General features: G+C 49.0%; 5 protein-coding genes and 1 non-coding gene across 6 annotated transcripts; 2 read left to right on the forward strand and 4 right to left on the reverse strand.

Moving 5' to 3' along the window:
• Positions 1–33: 33 nt before the first annotated feature.
• On the reverse strand, positions 34–1,016 carry AFUA_1G16556 (macro domain-containing protein). Its single transcript, XM_747929.3, has 3 exons — positions 758–1,016; positions 640–698; positions 34–576 (listed from the first exon to the last, which is right to left on the reverse strand). The coding sequence occupies exons 1-3, from the start codon at positions 978–980 to the stop codon at positions 115–117; spliced, it is 744 nt and encodes a 247-aa protein (XP_753022.3). The 5' UTR covers positions 981–1,016; the 3' UTR covers positions 34–114.
• Positions 1,017–1,302: 286 nt separating this feature from the next.
• Positions 1,303–2,638, reverse strand: AFUA_1G16560 (MIF domain protein; the record flags this gene model as incomplete). Its single annotated transcript, XM_747930.1, has 3 exons — positions 1,303–1,902; positions 1,956–2,373; positions 2,427–2,638. 3 exons carry the CDS (start codon positions 2,636–2,638, stop codon positions 1,303–1,305), a joined length of 1,230 nt encoding a protein of 409 aa, XP_753023.1.
• A 173-nt stretch (positions 2,639–2,811) lies between these two features.
• On the reverse strand, positions 2,812–3,326 carry AFUA_1G16564 (DUF504 domain-containing protein; the record flags this gene model as incomplete). The annotated part of the gene is made up of 2 exons (XM_001481683.1): positions 2,812–3,077; positions 3,131–3,326. 2 exons carry the CDS (start codon positions 3,324–3,326, stop codon positions 2,812–2,814), a joined length of 462 nt encoding a protein of 153 aa, XP_001481733.1.
• Positions 3,327–3,886: 560 nt separating this feature from the next.
• On the reverse strand, positions 3,887–3,958 carry tE(CUC)1. The gene has a single exon. It is a non-coding gene (tRNA).
• Positions 3,959–4,320: 362 nt separating this feature from the next.
• On the forward strand, positions 4,321–5,492 carry AFUA_1G16570 (MIND complex subunit MTW1; the record flags this gene model as incomplete). The annotated part of the gene is made up of 3 exons (XM_747931.2): positions 4,321–4,374; positions 4,460–4,786; positions 4,866–5,492. 3 exons carry the CDS (start codon positions 4,321–4,323, stop codon positions 5,490–5,492), a joined length of 1,008 nt encoding a protein of 335 aa, XP_753024.2.
• Positions 5,493–6,476: 984 nt separating this feature from the next.
• Positions 6,477–9,460, forward strand: AFUA_1G16580 (uncharacterized protein; the record flags this gene model as incomplete). The annotated part of the gene is made up of 3 exons (XM_747932.2): positions 6,477–6,861; positions 6,934–7,146; positions 7,212–9,460. The coding sequence occupies 3 exons, from the start codon at positions 6,477–6,479 to the stop codon at positions 9,458–9,460; spliced, it is 2,847 nt and encodes a 948-aa protein (XP_753025.2).
• Positions 9,461–13,493: the final 4,033 nt, after the last annotated feature.

The raw sequence follows: 13,493 nt of genomic DNA on the forward strand, positions 1-13,493 counted from the left end.
AGAGTATTGTGTACTATTCTTGCTTCTTGATGCGATGTTGTCACAGGGCACTCTTATTTCAAATACATAATACGCTCAACTCACTCTACATACTGTGTTAGAAACCATAAGCCATTACCCCCCATGAGGCCGAACCACAGTAACCTCCAGCCCTGCATCTTCCAGAACCCTCCGCGAGCGTTCCCAAGGAACCCCAAATAAACCAGCATTGAACCGGCAAGACCACAACTCCCCAACCGACTCTTCTCTAGAAGACTGATCCGTCTGTAATTCCGCAAGCTGCCTTGTCATATCTGCCACAGCAAGCTCGGTATTCCTGACGATGACATCCGGTGGACTGACGGCCCGCCCAAAGCCGCGGGACGTGAATAAACAGATAATCCAGTGCTTCTTGCCATTTGCCTCAGAGTCTCTTTTCTGAGGAGGGATGATCAATGCAGTGCCCTCTGGTAGTCGTACGTCTCGAGAGCTTCTTGCATGGGACTCTTCGCTCTGCAAATCAGGCTCAAACATGTACCTTGGGCTGGACAGGAGATTCTGGCAATGAGAACGGTAGATCGCAAAGGCAGCTGGATACTATTTGCAAGGTAAGTTACTCAGAGAGCTCAAGGAGAGAACCAACTCAGGGTTTTGGGTTACCTTGTCTTTGAATGCCTTCGCGATGCCCTTGCCCCAAGACCCTTGGCAATTGCAGGCATCTGTCTAGCAAATCAGTTACTGTGACGGACTGGGATTATGGTTCAAGGGCTTCGCTCACGGATTAGAGCTGCCCCATCTGGAGCATGGAAAAGGTCGCCCTCAATCTCTGTTATTTTGCTTCGTACTGAAGGTGGATCCATTGTGGTTGAGATCAGAGGATATGATACCTTTCGGAAGCGAACAAGTGGAAGATGTAAATTGAGATCAGCGGCGTAGAGGTAGGAGTCAAGTGAATGTAAGCAGATATCGTCAACTATTCTTTCAACATCAAGAATTCGCATAATATTGCGTTCGCTTAGAAAGAAGTCAAAGAAGCCACTTAATGAGTCACTAATGAAAGGTGCTGGAATACGAGCGTAACTGTGTGTCATTACAGTCTACCAAGAAACGGCGTGCAATGCAATGAAGGATTGCAGCTAGAGCCCTAATAAACTAGCTACATGAGACTCAGACTTCTTCGTACCGCTCACACTGCCTTCATCTAACATTGCTAGGAATACACATGTTCCCAAGAAAAGCAAACAATATACGTCCTCACCATCATTAATCAAAGCCACAGTAAAGAATGGACGGGTGTTATTAGCAGAATTTGATGAACGTCGCCTACATATCCGAGGCCAGAACGGCGGGGCAAACAAAGTCTCGCATGCTTTTAGGCTTTCTGACTGTGTTAGATTCCCCTTCACTGGAAACATTCCTTCTTCTGGCATCATGCCACTCTTGCTGACACGGATCGAATCCAGGAGTCCAAGAGGAAGTAGTTGCCACAGACAAAGGTGCACTAGTGGTGCTGTTTGATTTAATCCTTCGCCTCATCGACCGTGAGATACTTCTGAGGATCCCTGCATCCTGGTCTTCGGCGTGGCCTTCTAGCCGGGCGATTTCACCCATCATAGTAACTCCATTTGTTGCAAAGTTCTCTTCAGATATTGGAATGTACAAGACAATACCCCTGCTCGGCGCAACATGAAGCAGGTCCTGAAGTGCTGCTTGAATAAGAATCGTGTTTCGCAAGTTGGTAATTGGCGCAATGAGATATGGCAAGGCGAAGACTTTCATCAAATACGCGGGAAGTGCGGAGTTGCCAAAATAGAGACATGCATCTTGTTGAATAGTGACCATCATAAAGGCCTCGGGCTTCTGATAGATTTGGGCCAAGCGGCTAGTCAGGTCAGAGGCAAGCTTGGAATCATCGTAAGTGATCTAAAACAAGAAGGTTAGCGCAAATAACGACCATGAATCTTTGATTGACACACCCTCGAGTTCGTCTTGATCTCGATCACAACTACGGAATCATTGCTGATGCGAGTTCTTGGGGAAATAAGCGGGCCACGGGTGTTGAACAGTTCGTCGAAGCAGCGTGTCTTTGTCTGAGGTGACTGCTCATCATCAGCGCTCCTGTGCGCGACGTGGACTGATTGAGCACCCGGAGAAACTCCATGCTTCAAGTCAGGGGCAACAGTGTCATCTTCCTCTTTATCCTCGAAGAACATGGACGGCTTGATTGCGGCTCTTTCAAATTTGTTCTTTTGTTTCAAAGTCTCTTCCGGGACCGTTTTGCTCGTTAACGCTTGGAACATTGCGGGGGATTGGAGCACCGGTACAGTTGGAGAAAGGCTAGTGGACGAAGTCGTCGAGTAGTTGTGACGCCTCCTCAGGAACGAGAGATCCATTCTAGCAAATAATCGTCAGATCCATTTAGAGTACCTGTTCGACTTGAGACTGACCTCATTGAGTTCATTGTACGGACTCTCCACCCGCCTGAGCTTGAACTTGAGTTCATGGCTGATGATCTTTGGTAAGCTGAGCAAGAGAGAAACAAAGAAATTCCAACACGCACAGAACGTCCCCTTCCTTCCGTCTCCGGGTCGCCTGGCTTAACCTGAAGCAAGGCTTCGGCGCACCTTCCAGCAATTGAGTGCGGGATAAGGAAGCTCATTTACACTTCCATACGGCAGGAAGCAAACACCCAAGGACGACAGATGAAGGGAAAGTATGAAAGATTGAAAAATCCACCAGATATAGTACAATTCATAAGATGGTAAGGTATCGCAATGCAGAGTATTGATACACTGGAAGGAGCTGGAACTCATGCTTGGGCGTTTCCTAGACTCAAGCCAAAAACCCCAGAAAGTTGAAAGCAGAATTTCCACTCAGGAAGATCTTATCTGTCCTTCTTCTTTTGTCCCAGACGATTTCACCATCAGACTTGCGTTTAATATAGAGTATGCGATGCTGCGGAATGAACTCTTCATCGGTCAGATCCTTCTTCCAAGAGCTCAAGTTCGCCTCCAAACGTCCATTGAATCGGTCCTCGTATCCAATTGTGTAGTCGTTACTGTCAAATTTGGTATCCCAAATGAGCCGGTTAATGACGTCTGTCCAATCTTGTCAGTTCCTGCTTGCGCAGAGTGGTTTGAAAACACGATACCTGCCGCTGGCCGTAGTCTGTTCTCCGCTGAAGTTGAAGTTTTTGACGTCGACGAGGCATGATCAAGCGATTCATTGGCCTCAGAGTGAGTTATTGCAGCTGGCGATGAGCTTGAGATATCTTCAGTCTGTGCACTGGTTGCTGAATTGTTCCCAGTCTTATGCTCCTGAGATACTGCGGACAAATCAGACGCCATGGTCAACAATGAATATCTGTAAAAAATCTAATTCCAATGTAAAGGCTGGTCTGTTTTAGACGCGGCTCGAGTTCGGAGGGCACGCTCATCATACTTATACCCTGAATAGGTTATTCTATTTTCACATTATAATCACCTTGAGAAGTCGACTGTCAATCTACAGTTTGTGTAACCGTAACAAACAGCGACTTTCGTACTTCAGCTGGTTTCCTAATAATACTGCAATAGCCCTCAATTCCGGCATGCCTCGTCGTTGACATGGGGCTACCTGCTCTGGGGTTTAACTGATACGACAGCATTAATTGGTTTCAACCAATCCCAACCGGGTTATTTCTTTGGATGAGTCAAAAGTGTGGCGCGGCATCCTCAAACTCATGAGTGTGAGACAGCAACAAGGAAGTGACTCATTATGAGTGATATGTTATACACTATTAGCAAATGGCAGTCATGAACGAGCAAAATGGTGAGCATGAAGCTTTGATGCATTATCCCAAAGCAACACCCTGGGTTTATAGACCTGTTTAGAGAGGTCAAAGGCAAAAAATGAAAAAAGAACTGAGCTCCGATAGGGGGAATCGAACCCCCGGCTGCCGTGTGAGAGACGGCGATGTTAGCCACTACACCATATCGGACTTTCATTGCTCCACGTGAGCTTTTTTTACATCATAAGGAAGAGGATGATCCACCCCACCTCGATGACGGGCAACCAAGTGGGTGATCTCTCGATCACGATGCCGAGGTGGAAAACAAAACACTATGGTTCCCTGAACACCACGCACTATTCTGGTTCTTGCATCGTCACTTCGAGTTTGTACGATAACAGATTTCCTTATCAGAAGATATCATCTTGTTCAAGTCATAGCTCTGCAACTCAGACCAGTAAACGTCAAGTGCCGTCCCTCGCGTCTCTATCATCTCCTCCGCATTCGCGCTTTTCGTGTCACTCGATCAGGTTCCTATCCAAGTACTGTCGAATGGTCTCGCCTATATCAGAATGAATGACGTGACAAACTCCTTGCTCACAGAGCATTTCAGCTATACGCCTTTGGTTCGTTTTCGTCCACCGAGATCGTCTTGCGATGGGCAATTGTGAACGCGAAATCTTGCCCTATTATGTGGCTAATTCTTCATAGTCCCTCATAGATGATATTATAAACTCGATCAACAATCTCATATACCAGGCTATTTCAAGCCTCGAGTCAGGCTTACTCGCCACTCCCCCCGAACGCTTGGGCTTTGCGCATGCGAATAGTTCCTCTACAATACCCGATACGGATGAAGACGGCAACGTTGTTTACCCGGAAGCCAAACTGGAACTCGAAAATGGACTACACCAGCTAGAAACGCTCCTCGAGGCGACAGTGGACAAGGCATTCGATAAGTTCGAGATTTACGTCCTGCGCAACATCTTCACCGTGCCCGACGACTTGTTGAACTACATCAGATTAAGCCATCATGAGGTATGGAATCGGTGTACGCGACTGCGTGCTTTGACATACCTACCTCGCTTGAGTCTGTCCTAACTTTCAGCTCATGCAGAACCTTGTTCTTGATCCTTCCCCGAATGCCCCTACTCCAGAAACGATCCATGCACTCCGCAGAAAGTTGAATGAGACCAAGAAATTGAACAGGTCTTTGAAACGCGAGAGCGCCCAAAACGAAGCTGTAATCTCGCGATTGCGATCCATATTGTCGATAGTACATGCACCCGATGTCGCAAAAGACACAAATGGAGAGGGCAAGGCAGGAACACTTCTGCTCAAACAAGAAAAGGACCTTGACCTCTCGTTCTTGACGTCCAGTCCTGCTGCCCAGCAACTACGCGTTGGTGTTGATACTGGCCCGAGTACCCAGTATACACCACTTACAACGAATACGACTTTCATTCTGTCCCAACTTCCTGCACTGCAGGCGATGTTGAAGCAACTCCGGCCCAGGCTTGTTACTCTACCGAAGTCCAGCGACATTATGGAGAGCGACGCTAAGTTCGATGAAAGGAAGGAGTACATCGAAAGTAGAATCAAGCTGCATCTTGAGCGGACCGGACAGCTGCCGGTTGGAGCAAATGGCAGCCCGATGATTGTGGGACGGAAAATTGACATGGCAGAAGCACAAGCTCTCGAGTCTGTTACTGGTTTGCTTACAAAAAATGAAAAGGAGGGCTGATTGAGCTGTTGTGGAGGAGAGTTGGTGGAGAAATCGACAAAAATCTCATCTACTATCGATCGTTACGCCATCCTACCGGCATCTCCAACATAAATATCGGCTCTACGCGAATTTTCACCAACAGGTATGTGCCAGTTCCCATCCATACAGCCTGGGCCGCTCGGGAGAAGTGCTCCCCATCGCTTCCGGCGATGCTATGCTCAGTATCTCGGCGAAGGAGGCTTTCTTGAGCTTCGATCTGAAGCTGCGATCTCGGATTATAGCCTATGCTCGGCAGTGGATTAGCTTAAGGATGCACACCTGACGCAAAGGGAACGCCGAGATGTTTGAAGCGCACGAGATTTGGGTTGTTTCCCTTGAAAGATCAGGCGTGTCGCACCGGCTAACGGTTGCATTGAATAAGCAAAGACTTCTGATGGGAGCCATTGTTATGGCAATGAATCATCTGAATATCGGACTTCGCACACAGGAAATTGTAACACGGATGTCCTCTAATGTTGTTCTGAAAGTCTAGCAATATAGTATTGTATTCTTCACGTAGTCAGACCAGCTTGTATCTTGATGCCTGGGTGTTTTGGGATTGTAGTACACCGATATCCGCTAACCCAAAGCAGCGGTCATGTGAGTACAAGACTCCTTCTCATCACCCGCGGCTTGGCATCATCAACTCCCTCTGCAGCCACCACCGCGTTGGCCGATCCTCGTTAGTTCTACTCCGCTTTGTCGCACGGTGTTTATTCGATGGACACCGGTATACTTATGCTGTAGTGGCATAAGACTCCCTGCAAGATCTTTGTATCGAGTCTCCTTTGCACGTCGTTGTCCGGTGCCGCCCTCCGCTCCCCACATGTCTCGCGCATCGGCCATATCAACGTCTATTCTCGGAGCCTGGCTTCCTTCTGTCATCCTCGAACCGGTGTCCCGATAAGTCGCGTACACTCAACACTGACTGTACTCGCGTCGCGGCGTCTGATTGTCGACGACATGGCGACGGCAATTTCGAAACCTACCTCTCATCCCCCTAAGATGAAGCGGCCGCCCCCGCCTTTCGTCCCAGGTGGTGTTAATGGGGTCAAGCCCCAGCAGTCATCCTCCTCATCGTCTCCACCCTCCACTTCGAAACGTTTGCCTGGTTCTAATCAGCCGACGTCCTCACCCGCCACTAATGGTCCGGTCACGAATGGCATCAATGGCTCAGCCAATTCGACCTCCACCGCTACCAATAATTCGAACAAAAGTCTCCTGAACCGGCCCAAGAAAGATGCGCAGAAGCCGGAGGATCAGGCGCTGCGAAGCCAGAAGCAGCCGGGGAAGATGCCAACAACGGAAAAAGATTCCAGGCTGGGGAAGATATGCCCTGAACCATATGGTAAGGCGCCATCAGCTCCTGCATTGTTGGGGCTTACGGGTTGCTTTTTACTAACGATTGCAATGCCGACAGTTAAAACAACTTCCTACATCCTGAGAAAATACTCTAAATGCCCTCCTTCGCTGATCGTACACCTTCACCCTACTCATTTCCGGTTTGAACAACAAGATGGCAGTTTTCCCTACAACTCCGAAATGAAGGTAATCATTGAGCATATTCGTGCTGGTACTGTTCCCCATGACATGATGGAGGAGTTATTACGAGCCAACGTTCGATTCTACGAAGGTCAGGATTTACCCTTATTGCATCATCGCACAATTCTGGCCACTAATGGGGGTTCTCTCATGCAGGTTGTCTCATAGTTAAAGTGGTGGATCACAAGTCAGTGTCAGCCCAAGCCAGAAAGTCGACTGCGCCATCAACCAATGGGAACAACACTCCTTTTTCTATACACAACTACAATGAACACATCACTCCGTCGGCTTACGTGCCATATCCGGAGCAAAACCAATTAACCTCCGAGGCCACTGTTACGAAGACAGATGCGGCAACCGGTAGCCAGTCAGACGAGAAGGGCAAAGTAGAGCAAACAGGCGATTCGGACAGTTCTAACAAGGAGAATGAGTCTGATGCATTACAAAAGCAGACCCCGGCGAAGCCACGCGTGTTCACGACCGTTCTTCACCCTACTCCTCGCTCATTACAGGCGGAACTTACGTTGCTTGCTACCACGCCTGATCCTCGTGCTGCGAAACAGTCCGCCACACACTCGAGCACCCGCCCGCAGCCCACCTCATCCTCTACAGCCCCACAGTCTCCAGTGGTGGCTTCAAATCCACCGGACCGAGGCCATGTTGCAAAGCGACAGAAGATGCTAGTGGAACCGCAGGATCTATTGGAATGTGAATCTAAACTAACGCGAGCATTGGCACCGCCCCTTTTCTTGGATCCAGTGAACAGTTTGGAAGCAGCGCAAGATCTACTAAAATATTTGGAAAGTCCCCTTCATTGCGCTCCACCCCCGTCTCCGAAGAGAAGAAAGCGTACCGTGGCAGAGCTCGCTGCCGATGAAGCCCTCGCGGCGGAGGAGGAGCGATTTATGCTCATCATGGACGAAAGATTGGAGCCGGCCACGTCAGGCGCTGCTGGTGGACCCAAATCCGCTGTTGATGACACCGGTGGTGGTGCGCCATTCGAACCGCGCTTCTCAAGGTTCAAGACACTGGAGAATATCCGTATGCAGCATGAGGAGAAGGCCAAACGGGAACACGAGATCAAAGTTAAGCAAGAGATGGCCAAGCGACAGCAACAGGAACAAGAAAGAGAGAGGCGTCGGCTGTTGGAGCAGCGTCAAGCAGAGGAGCATGCCAAGGAGGAAGCTCGAAGGCAACATCTGGCCGCGCAACAGGCCCAGGCACAGCTTGCTGCACAGCAGCAGAATCGACATGTCATGACACATGCAAACGGGGTCAGCCAGGCTCCCCAATCGTCACCAGTGGTTCGGAATCAGACACCCCTCAACGCCTCGTCACCGCTGGTTGGCAATACGATGGTCACACAAGCCGGTGTTCCCATGAGCATGACATCTTCTGCGCAGGGTGCAGGAAGCCCACAGCGACCCCCGTCCGCCTTACAGCACGGCCATCCGAATATGATGAGCCATCCAATGGCGCCCTCGAGGAGCCAGCAGGGTCAGAGTCGGCACGGCACTCCTCAGATGACTCAGGGAACACCGGCCATGTCTCATGCAACTCCGATCATGCGCAACGTTACACCTACTCAGCGCCTGAGCCATGGCAGCCCAAGCCAGTCGACCATGGCTCCAACACCGGTAATGAGCCAAGCCATGATGAACACCCCGCAGATGGGAGGCGGTATGGGTCTTACGCCTCAACAACAGCAAATGATACTGCAAAGGCAGCAGTTGCTCGCGCAACACGGACAACTCGGACCCGCTCAGTTCACACCGCAGCAGCTTGCTCAATTACAAGCGAACGCACATGCTCAGCAAAATATCCAGTCGCACCAGCAGCAGATGATGCAAGCTCAGCAGCAGAACCATCAGGCGCAGCAACAGAAGCTGGGGAATCAGCAAACGTATCAAGCTTCACTGCTGCGAAACCAGTGGACCCAGATGCAGATGGCTCAGCAGCAGCAGCAGACGCAAGGCCAACAGCCACAGACTCAACAATCCCAGGTCCATCAGGGCAGCCCGCAAATGACTCCTCAACAACAGCAGCAGATGATGATGGCGGCAGCTGCTCAGGCCAATGCTGGACACATGCCGCAGAATTTCCAGGGCGTCAATATGGCGCAGCGGTACAGCCAACTCTACCAACAGCGCCTTTTGCGTCTCCGGCAGGAGATGTCTACTCGGTTTATGGCTCAATATGGGCCCCCAACGCAATATCCGCCTCATATTGCACAGCAGTATAGCATTGGACTCGAGCGGAGCGCCAAAGCCTGGGTGCAAGAAATTATACGGCGCGAACGTGAAGCGGCTCAGCAGCAACGTGCCTCGCAAGTGGCGGCTGTTCAGGCGCAAGTCATGCAGCAGCAACAACAGCAGAATATGATGCACAATGCCATGGGGAAGTAGCTTGATTTTTTTCTCTTTTCTTTTTCCTTTTTCCCCCCTTTTTTCCTTTTTATTTCTTTTATTTTATTTTATTTATTTTTTTTTCTATTTTTCTTTTTTAAACTCTTTCAGCGTTTCGGGATAGGCGACGGGCGATCTAATGAAGATCTCTGGGTTTTTCATCGCCGTGCATTTAAATTTGCCTTCGTGTGGTCATCTATGCCCGAGATGGACCTTTCGGAGGGAAACTCCCTTTTTCTTCGTCAAATTGTTCTTATTTGCAAAGTGTACAGGGACCGATGGAATATCGATAAAAGAGCCTGGCGTTTGACTCGATACTGGTTTGACATTTTGCGGGTTGTCCTTTCCATGCGCGCTTGGTGGTTGCATCATTTGGGAAAGGGCTTTGGGGAACTGAGATCAGACTTGATACCATTTGTACAGAATTTTCCATCTGCTTGCGGGTTGCTACCAGGAGGCGCATTTGATTGATATTTGATAGGCTTGATAGTAAATATATCCAATGATTGGAGATATCATCTCGCCTCCCTCGTAGAGCCTCTACCGGAGTTGACCACAGAACTGTAGCTTTGCGATTGAAGAGGTTTCCTCCATCAGTAAATATATAATCAACTGCATACTTGCATACCAAAGATATCATAGGTATACAGCAACGGAACAACAGCGATAGCTTTCCCTAGGCATCTGTTGATGATCCACAATAGACTATGATATATATAGCCATGTAACACCCACAGCGCCAGCACTATATGTTAACTCTATCGTGTTTATGATAGGATATGATGATATGTTCCTTCCCAGAGAGTACAAATGTTCTAGATATGAAATCTCTTTCTGATATACCACAATACATTTAATAATAACTCTCAGCTGATTGTTCCACTCCTAGTCATAATCCTTGAATGAGGCATTTATATACCTCCCGGCTAGAATACACAAGCTTGGAGCTGCCGGGCTATTGTAGACATCACAGTAAGGTTATTTCCCTGAGATGATTTAAACGACCCCAATGCAAGTCTACAATGCGCTAGAGAACCCTGGAATTCAACATCACAACTTGTACCTAGCCACTGCATCCCATCAGGCAACGGTCGATCCTTGACTAGTGCACCAAGAGTCTAGTCACTTGAGAAGAAGTCAGTATCAGCGGACTGGACCAGAACCTACGGCAGCGAGCGAGTCTCATCATCTCAGTGCCAGATAGCTTCATTTGCAGATTACGGACTCGGTGGGGCTATGGCTATATGGGACGGCTTGGCCTGCATGGCTCTCATACGACTGTAGCATTAGTGTTAGCATTAGCACATTGAGCTGCTGGAGGCAAGATATGGTGGCTTCACTGGCTGGATCGTGAAATCAAATCAAGTCGTGAACGGTGACCCAGGAGCCAGGTCGCAGCGTAAAGCAATGCAAAGCAAAGCAAAGCGAAACACACGCCTGATTATCACACGGATACTACATCACCAGGTTCAATGCTACGCTATAGGATTCCTCGTTGTTCTAGACAAACGCCTGGGTATCTTGAGAAATGACGATCATCTTGGTGGCCGGGTTCTTGTGCGACAGTGCCAATGCCACAGTCAGGGAACCGGATGCCAGTTGGCGCTTTGGCTCGGGTGTGACGGTTCATGGAGTGTTGTTGCACGGTCGGCAAGCTGATTTGATTTGGATTAATGGGGTAGGGTTGTGGTTCAGTGAGAGGTGCACAGCAACAGGGGGTCGTAAGGCAACGAACATTGGACGGTCGGAAGTCTTGGATCTGCGAGTAAACAGTTGGTGCTGATCACTTTAGTGAGACGGGTGGGCGGTAAAAAGTGGGCGATAAACATACCAAGCGGAAGTGCAGTTTATCTGCACATTCCAATGCACCGCTCGGGTCCTCAGTACTTTGAAACCTCTTCTATCAAGTTATCAACGGATTCTAGACTTTTACATACTCGGAGAGATAGGAGACACTTGAAGAGGAACTGTTGCTAGTGGGCAGGTTTATTGGCATCTTCAAAGTCGTAAGGTACTGGCATACTACTCTGGTCAACTGAACAACTGAACAGTATCCAGTCGCATAGGCTGCAGTCTCGAACATGGATTGGCTCATGGTCACAGTGAAGGATCAACGGCCTCGAGCCTCGAGCCGAGACCGAGATTGATGTACAGTGCATAAGTCCTGCCCGATCCATCCGGTCCAAAGAGCCAATAGTCCCGGCATGGTCGTACAGGCTGCAGGTCGACCGAGACGGTAATGGACCGATAAAATGACGTAATTCAGGAATGGGTGGGATCGATAAGCGTCAGCCAGCAAGACCATAGTGTCATTATTATTCTCGCCCTCCGAGTTCCCCAGAATGCTTCAGGGCCGTTGGAGGTAGGGATTTGCGGGCGTTGAAGGCACGAGTGGGCAGTAATCATTAGTGCGGATCACCCTTGGCGAACCTGCTTTTTGGGGGGTCCAAAAAAAAAGAAAACTGCAGAGAGACAAAATGACCTGAGAAATATATAATTTGTTCATGCAATGCAATGCAACTCAAAAATGGTCGAGATTTATTGATTGTTGGGTGCTCATGTTATTGGTGGAGGAGAAGAAGCCGGCTCAAATTCATTGATTGGACGCTTTGATCAGGCCAGAAGGAAAAAGCAAACACGCAAGGGGTTCGCACAAGATGGCTGGAACTTTGGCTTCTTGAGATTGGTCATTCCAACCCACTTGTATAGGACAAGATCGTTTCCAAGAGCTACCGGCCGTGCCCTGCATAAGCAGGTGATGAGACCGACATAGAACGAAGCACGGGAGACTGAACAGCAGGTGAGACGGACATGAACCTTGCTGCTGTACCCTTCCATGACTTTAATTTATGATATGAATCGTACCTTGGAAGGTTGGAACCTCGAAGAGAATATTCTCAGCGTGATGACTCTCAAGGACCAGACGCAGGGCCCATGCAGATCTGGGACAGCCAAATTTGGCTTACTGAGGGTGGGTTCTTTTGAACCTTTTGGGCGTACCTGCAGCGCGCTCACTCTCATCCTGCTCTGTGCAGAAACTCGTGACTTGGAATGCAGGAGGATTTCCAAGCGAATCAAACCGTCAATAAAGAGTCAAAGACCTCCTAGAAGTCGAAAAAACGAAAACCTCCTGGAACACTCTTGCAAGGTCCGTTGTTGGGCGTTCATGCATGGAACGCCAACCTATCTCTTCTCGCAAATCTATTGATTTGCACATCAGGGAGAAATTGTCCGACGGTCGCTGGGTGGGTGCAATTCTGTGGCTTGACCGACACTGTAGAGAGACCCATTTCCCAAAACAGAAAGACTAGCTTCGCACAAGCCAATACAAGCCCCATAAGCTCAGTGGCGGTCAAGGGCGCAGGTGCACTGACTGCTGATCCCGTTGTGTCAGAGGATCCCTTGTGTCAGAGCGTCTGCAGATGATCTCCATGATAATCAATATTGTTTAATGGTTTTCGATAACCAAGTTCAGTATCACTGAGGCTGGCTTGCAACGCCGCGAATTCGACCGCCTTTCAGAGGCGTAAGAGACACGCATTGCTCGCATGTCGACTGTTGACAACAGCACAGGTGCTTCTCCCCAAGTCTGTCTGGTCAGTATCAAATTCGAGATGATTTCCTCTACCCAATTAATGAAGGCGTATAATTGTGCTGACTAGGTTTGATAATTCGATAAGATGTACAACAGAACATGTGTTACCTCCCATTCCCCGCCGATCAATATCTTAAATGAATCGAGGGGGATGTAGGGCCAGGAATAGGTTTCATTATCGCGCTGTGTGTAGCGGATTCCCTCACCGCAAGAACCCTTGGGATGATCTGGTGATGATCAAATCTCCGGTTATCTCCTTACAGCAGACAGGCCCGTGCTGCAGGGGTTTGGGGCTTCGGCTGTTGGGAAAGATTCGAAAAACGTAAAAGGCAGGTATCGCTTGCGATCATCAACTTCTACAACCGCCGTCGCGATCACTGATACCATGTAGTGGCTTTATAGAGCACATATTCCTGCCCGAGTAGTAGCCTGGAAATG

This window comes from Aspergillus fumigatus, chromosome 1, assembly GCF_000002655.1.
Source record: "Aspergillus fumigatus Af293 chromosome 1, whole genome shotgun sequence".
Lineage (NCBI taxonomy): Eukaryota > Fungi > Ascomycota > Eurotiomycetes > Eurotiales > Aspergillaceae > Aspergillus > Aspergillus fumigatus.

Bases quoted from the DNA above. Each gene is read 5' to 3' on its own strand.
- AFUA_1G16556 (XM_747929.3), bottom strand. From the start codon at position 980: ATGCGAATTCTTGATGTTGAAAGAATAGTTGACGATATCTGCTTACAT. The intron at 699-757 runs GTGAGCGAAGCC...TTTGCTAGACAG, and splicing joins AGATGGGGCAGCTCTAATCC to ATGCCTGCAATTGCCAAGGG. The intron at 577-639 runs GTAACCCAAAAC...CCTTGCAAATAG, and splicing joins CGAAGGCATTCAAAGACAAG to TATCCAGCTGCCTTTGCGAT.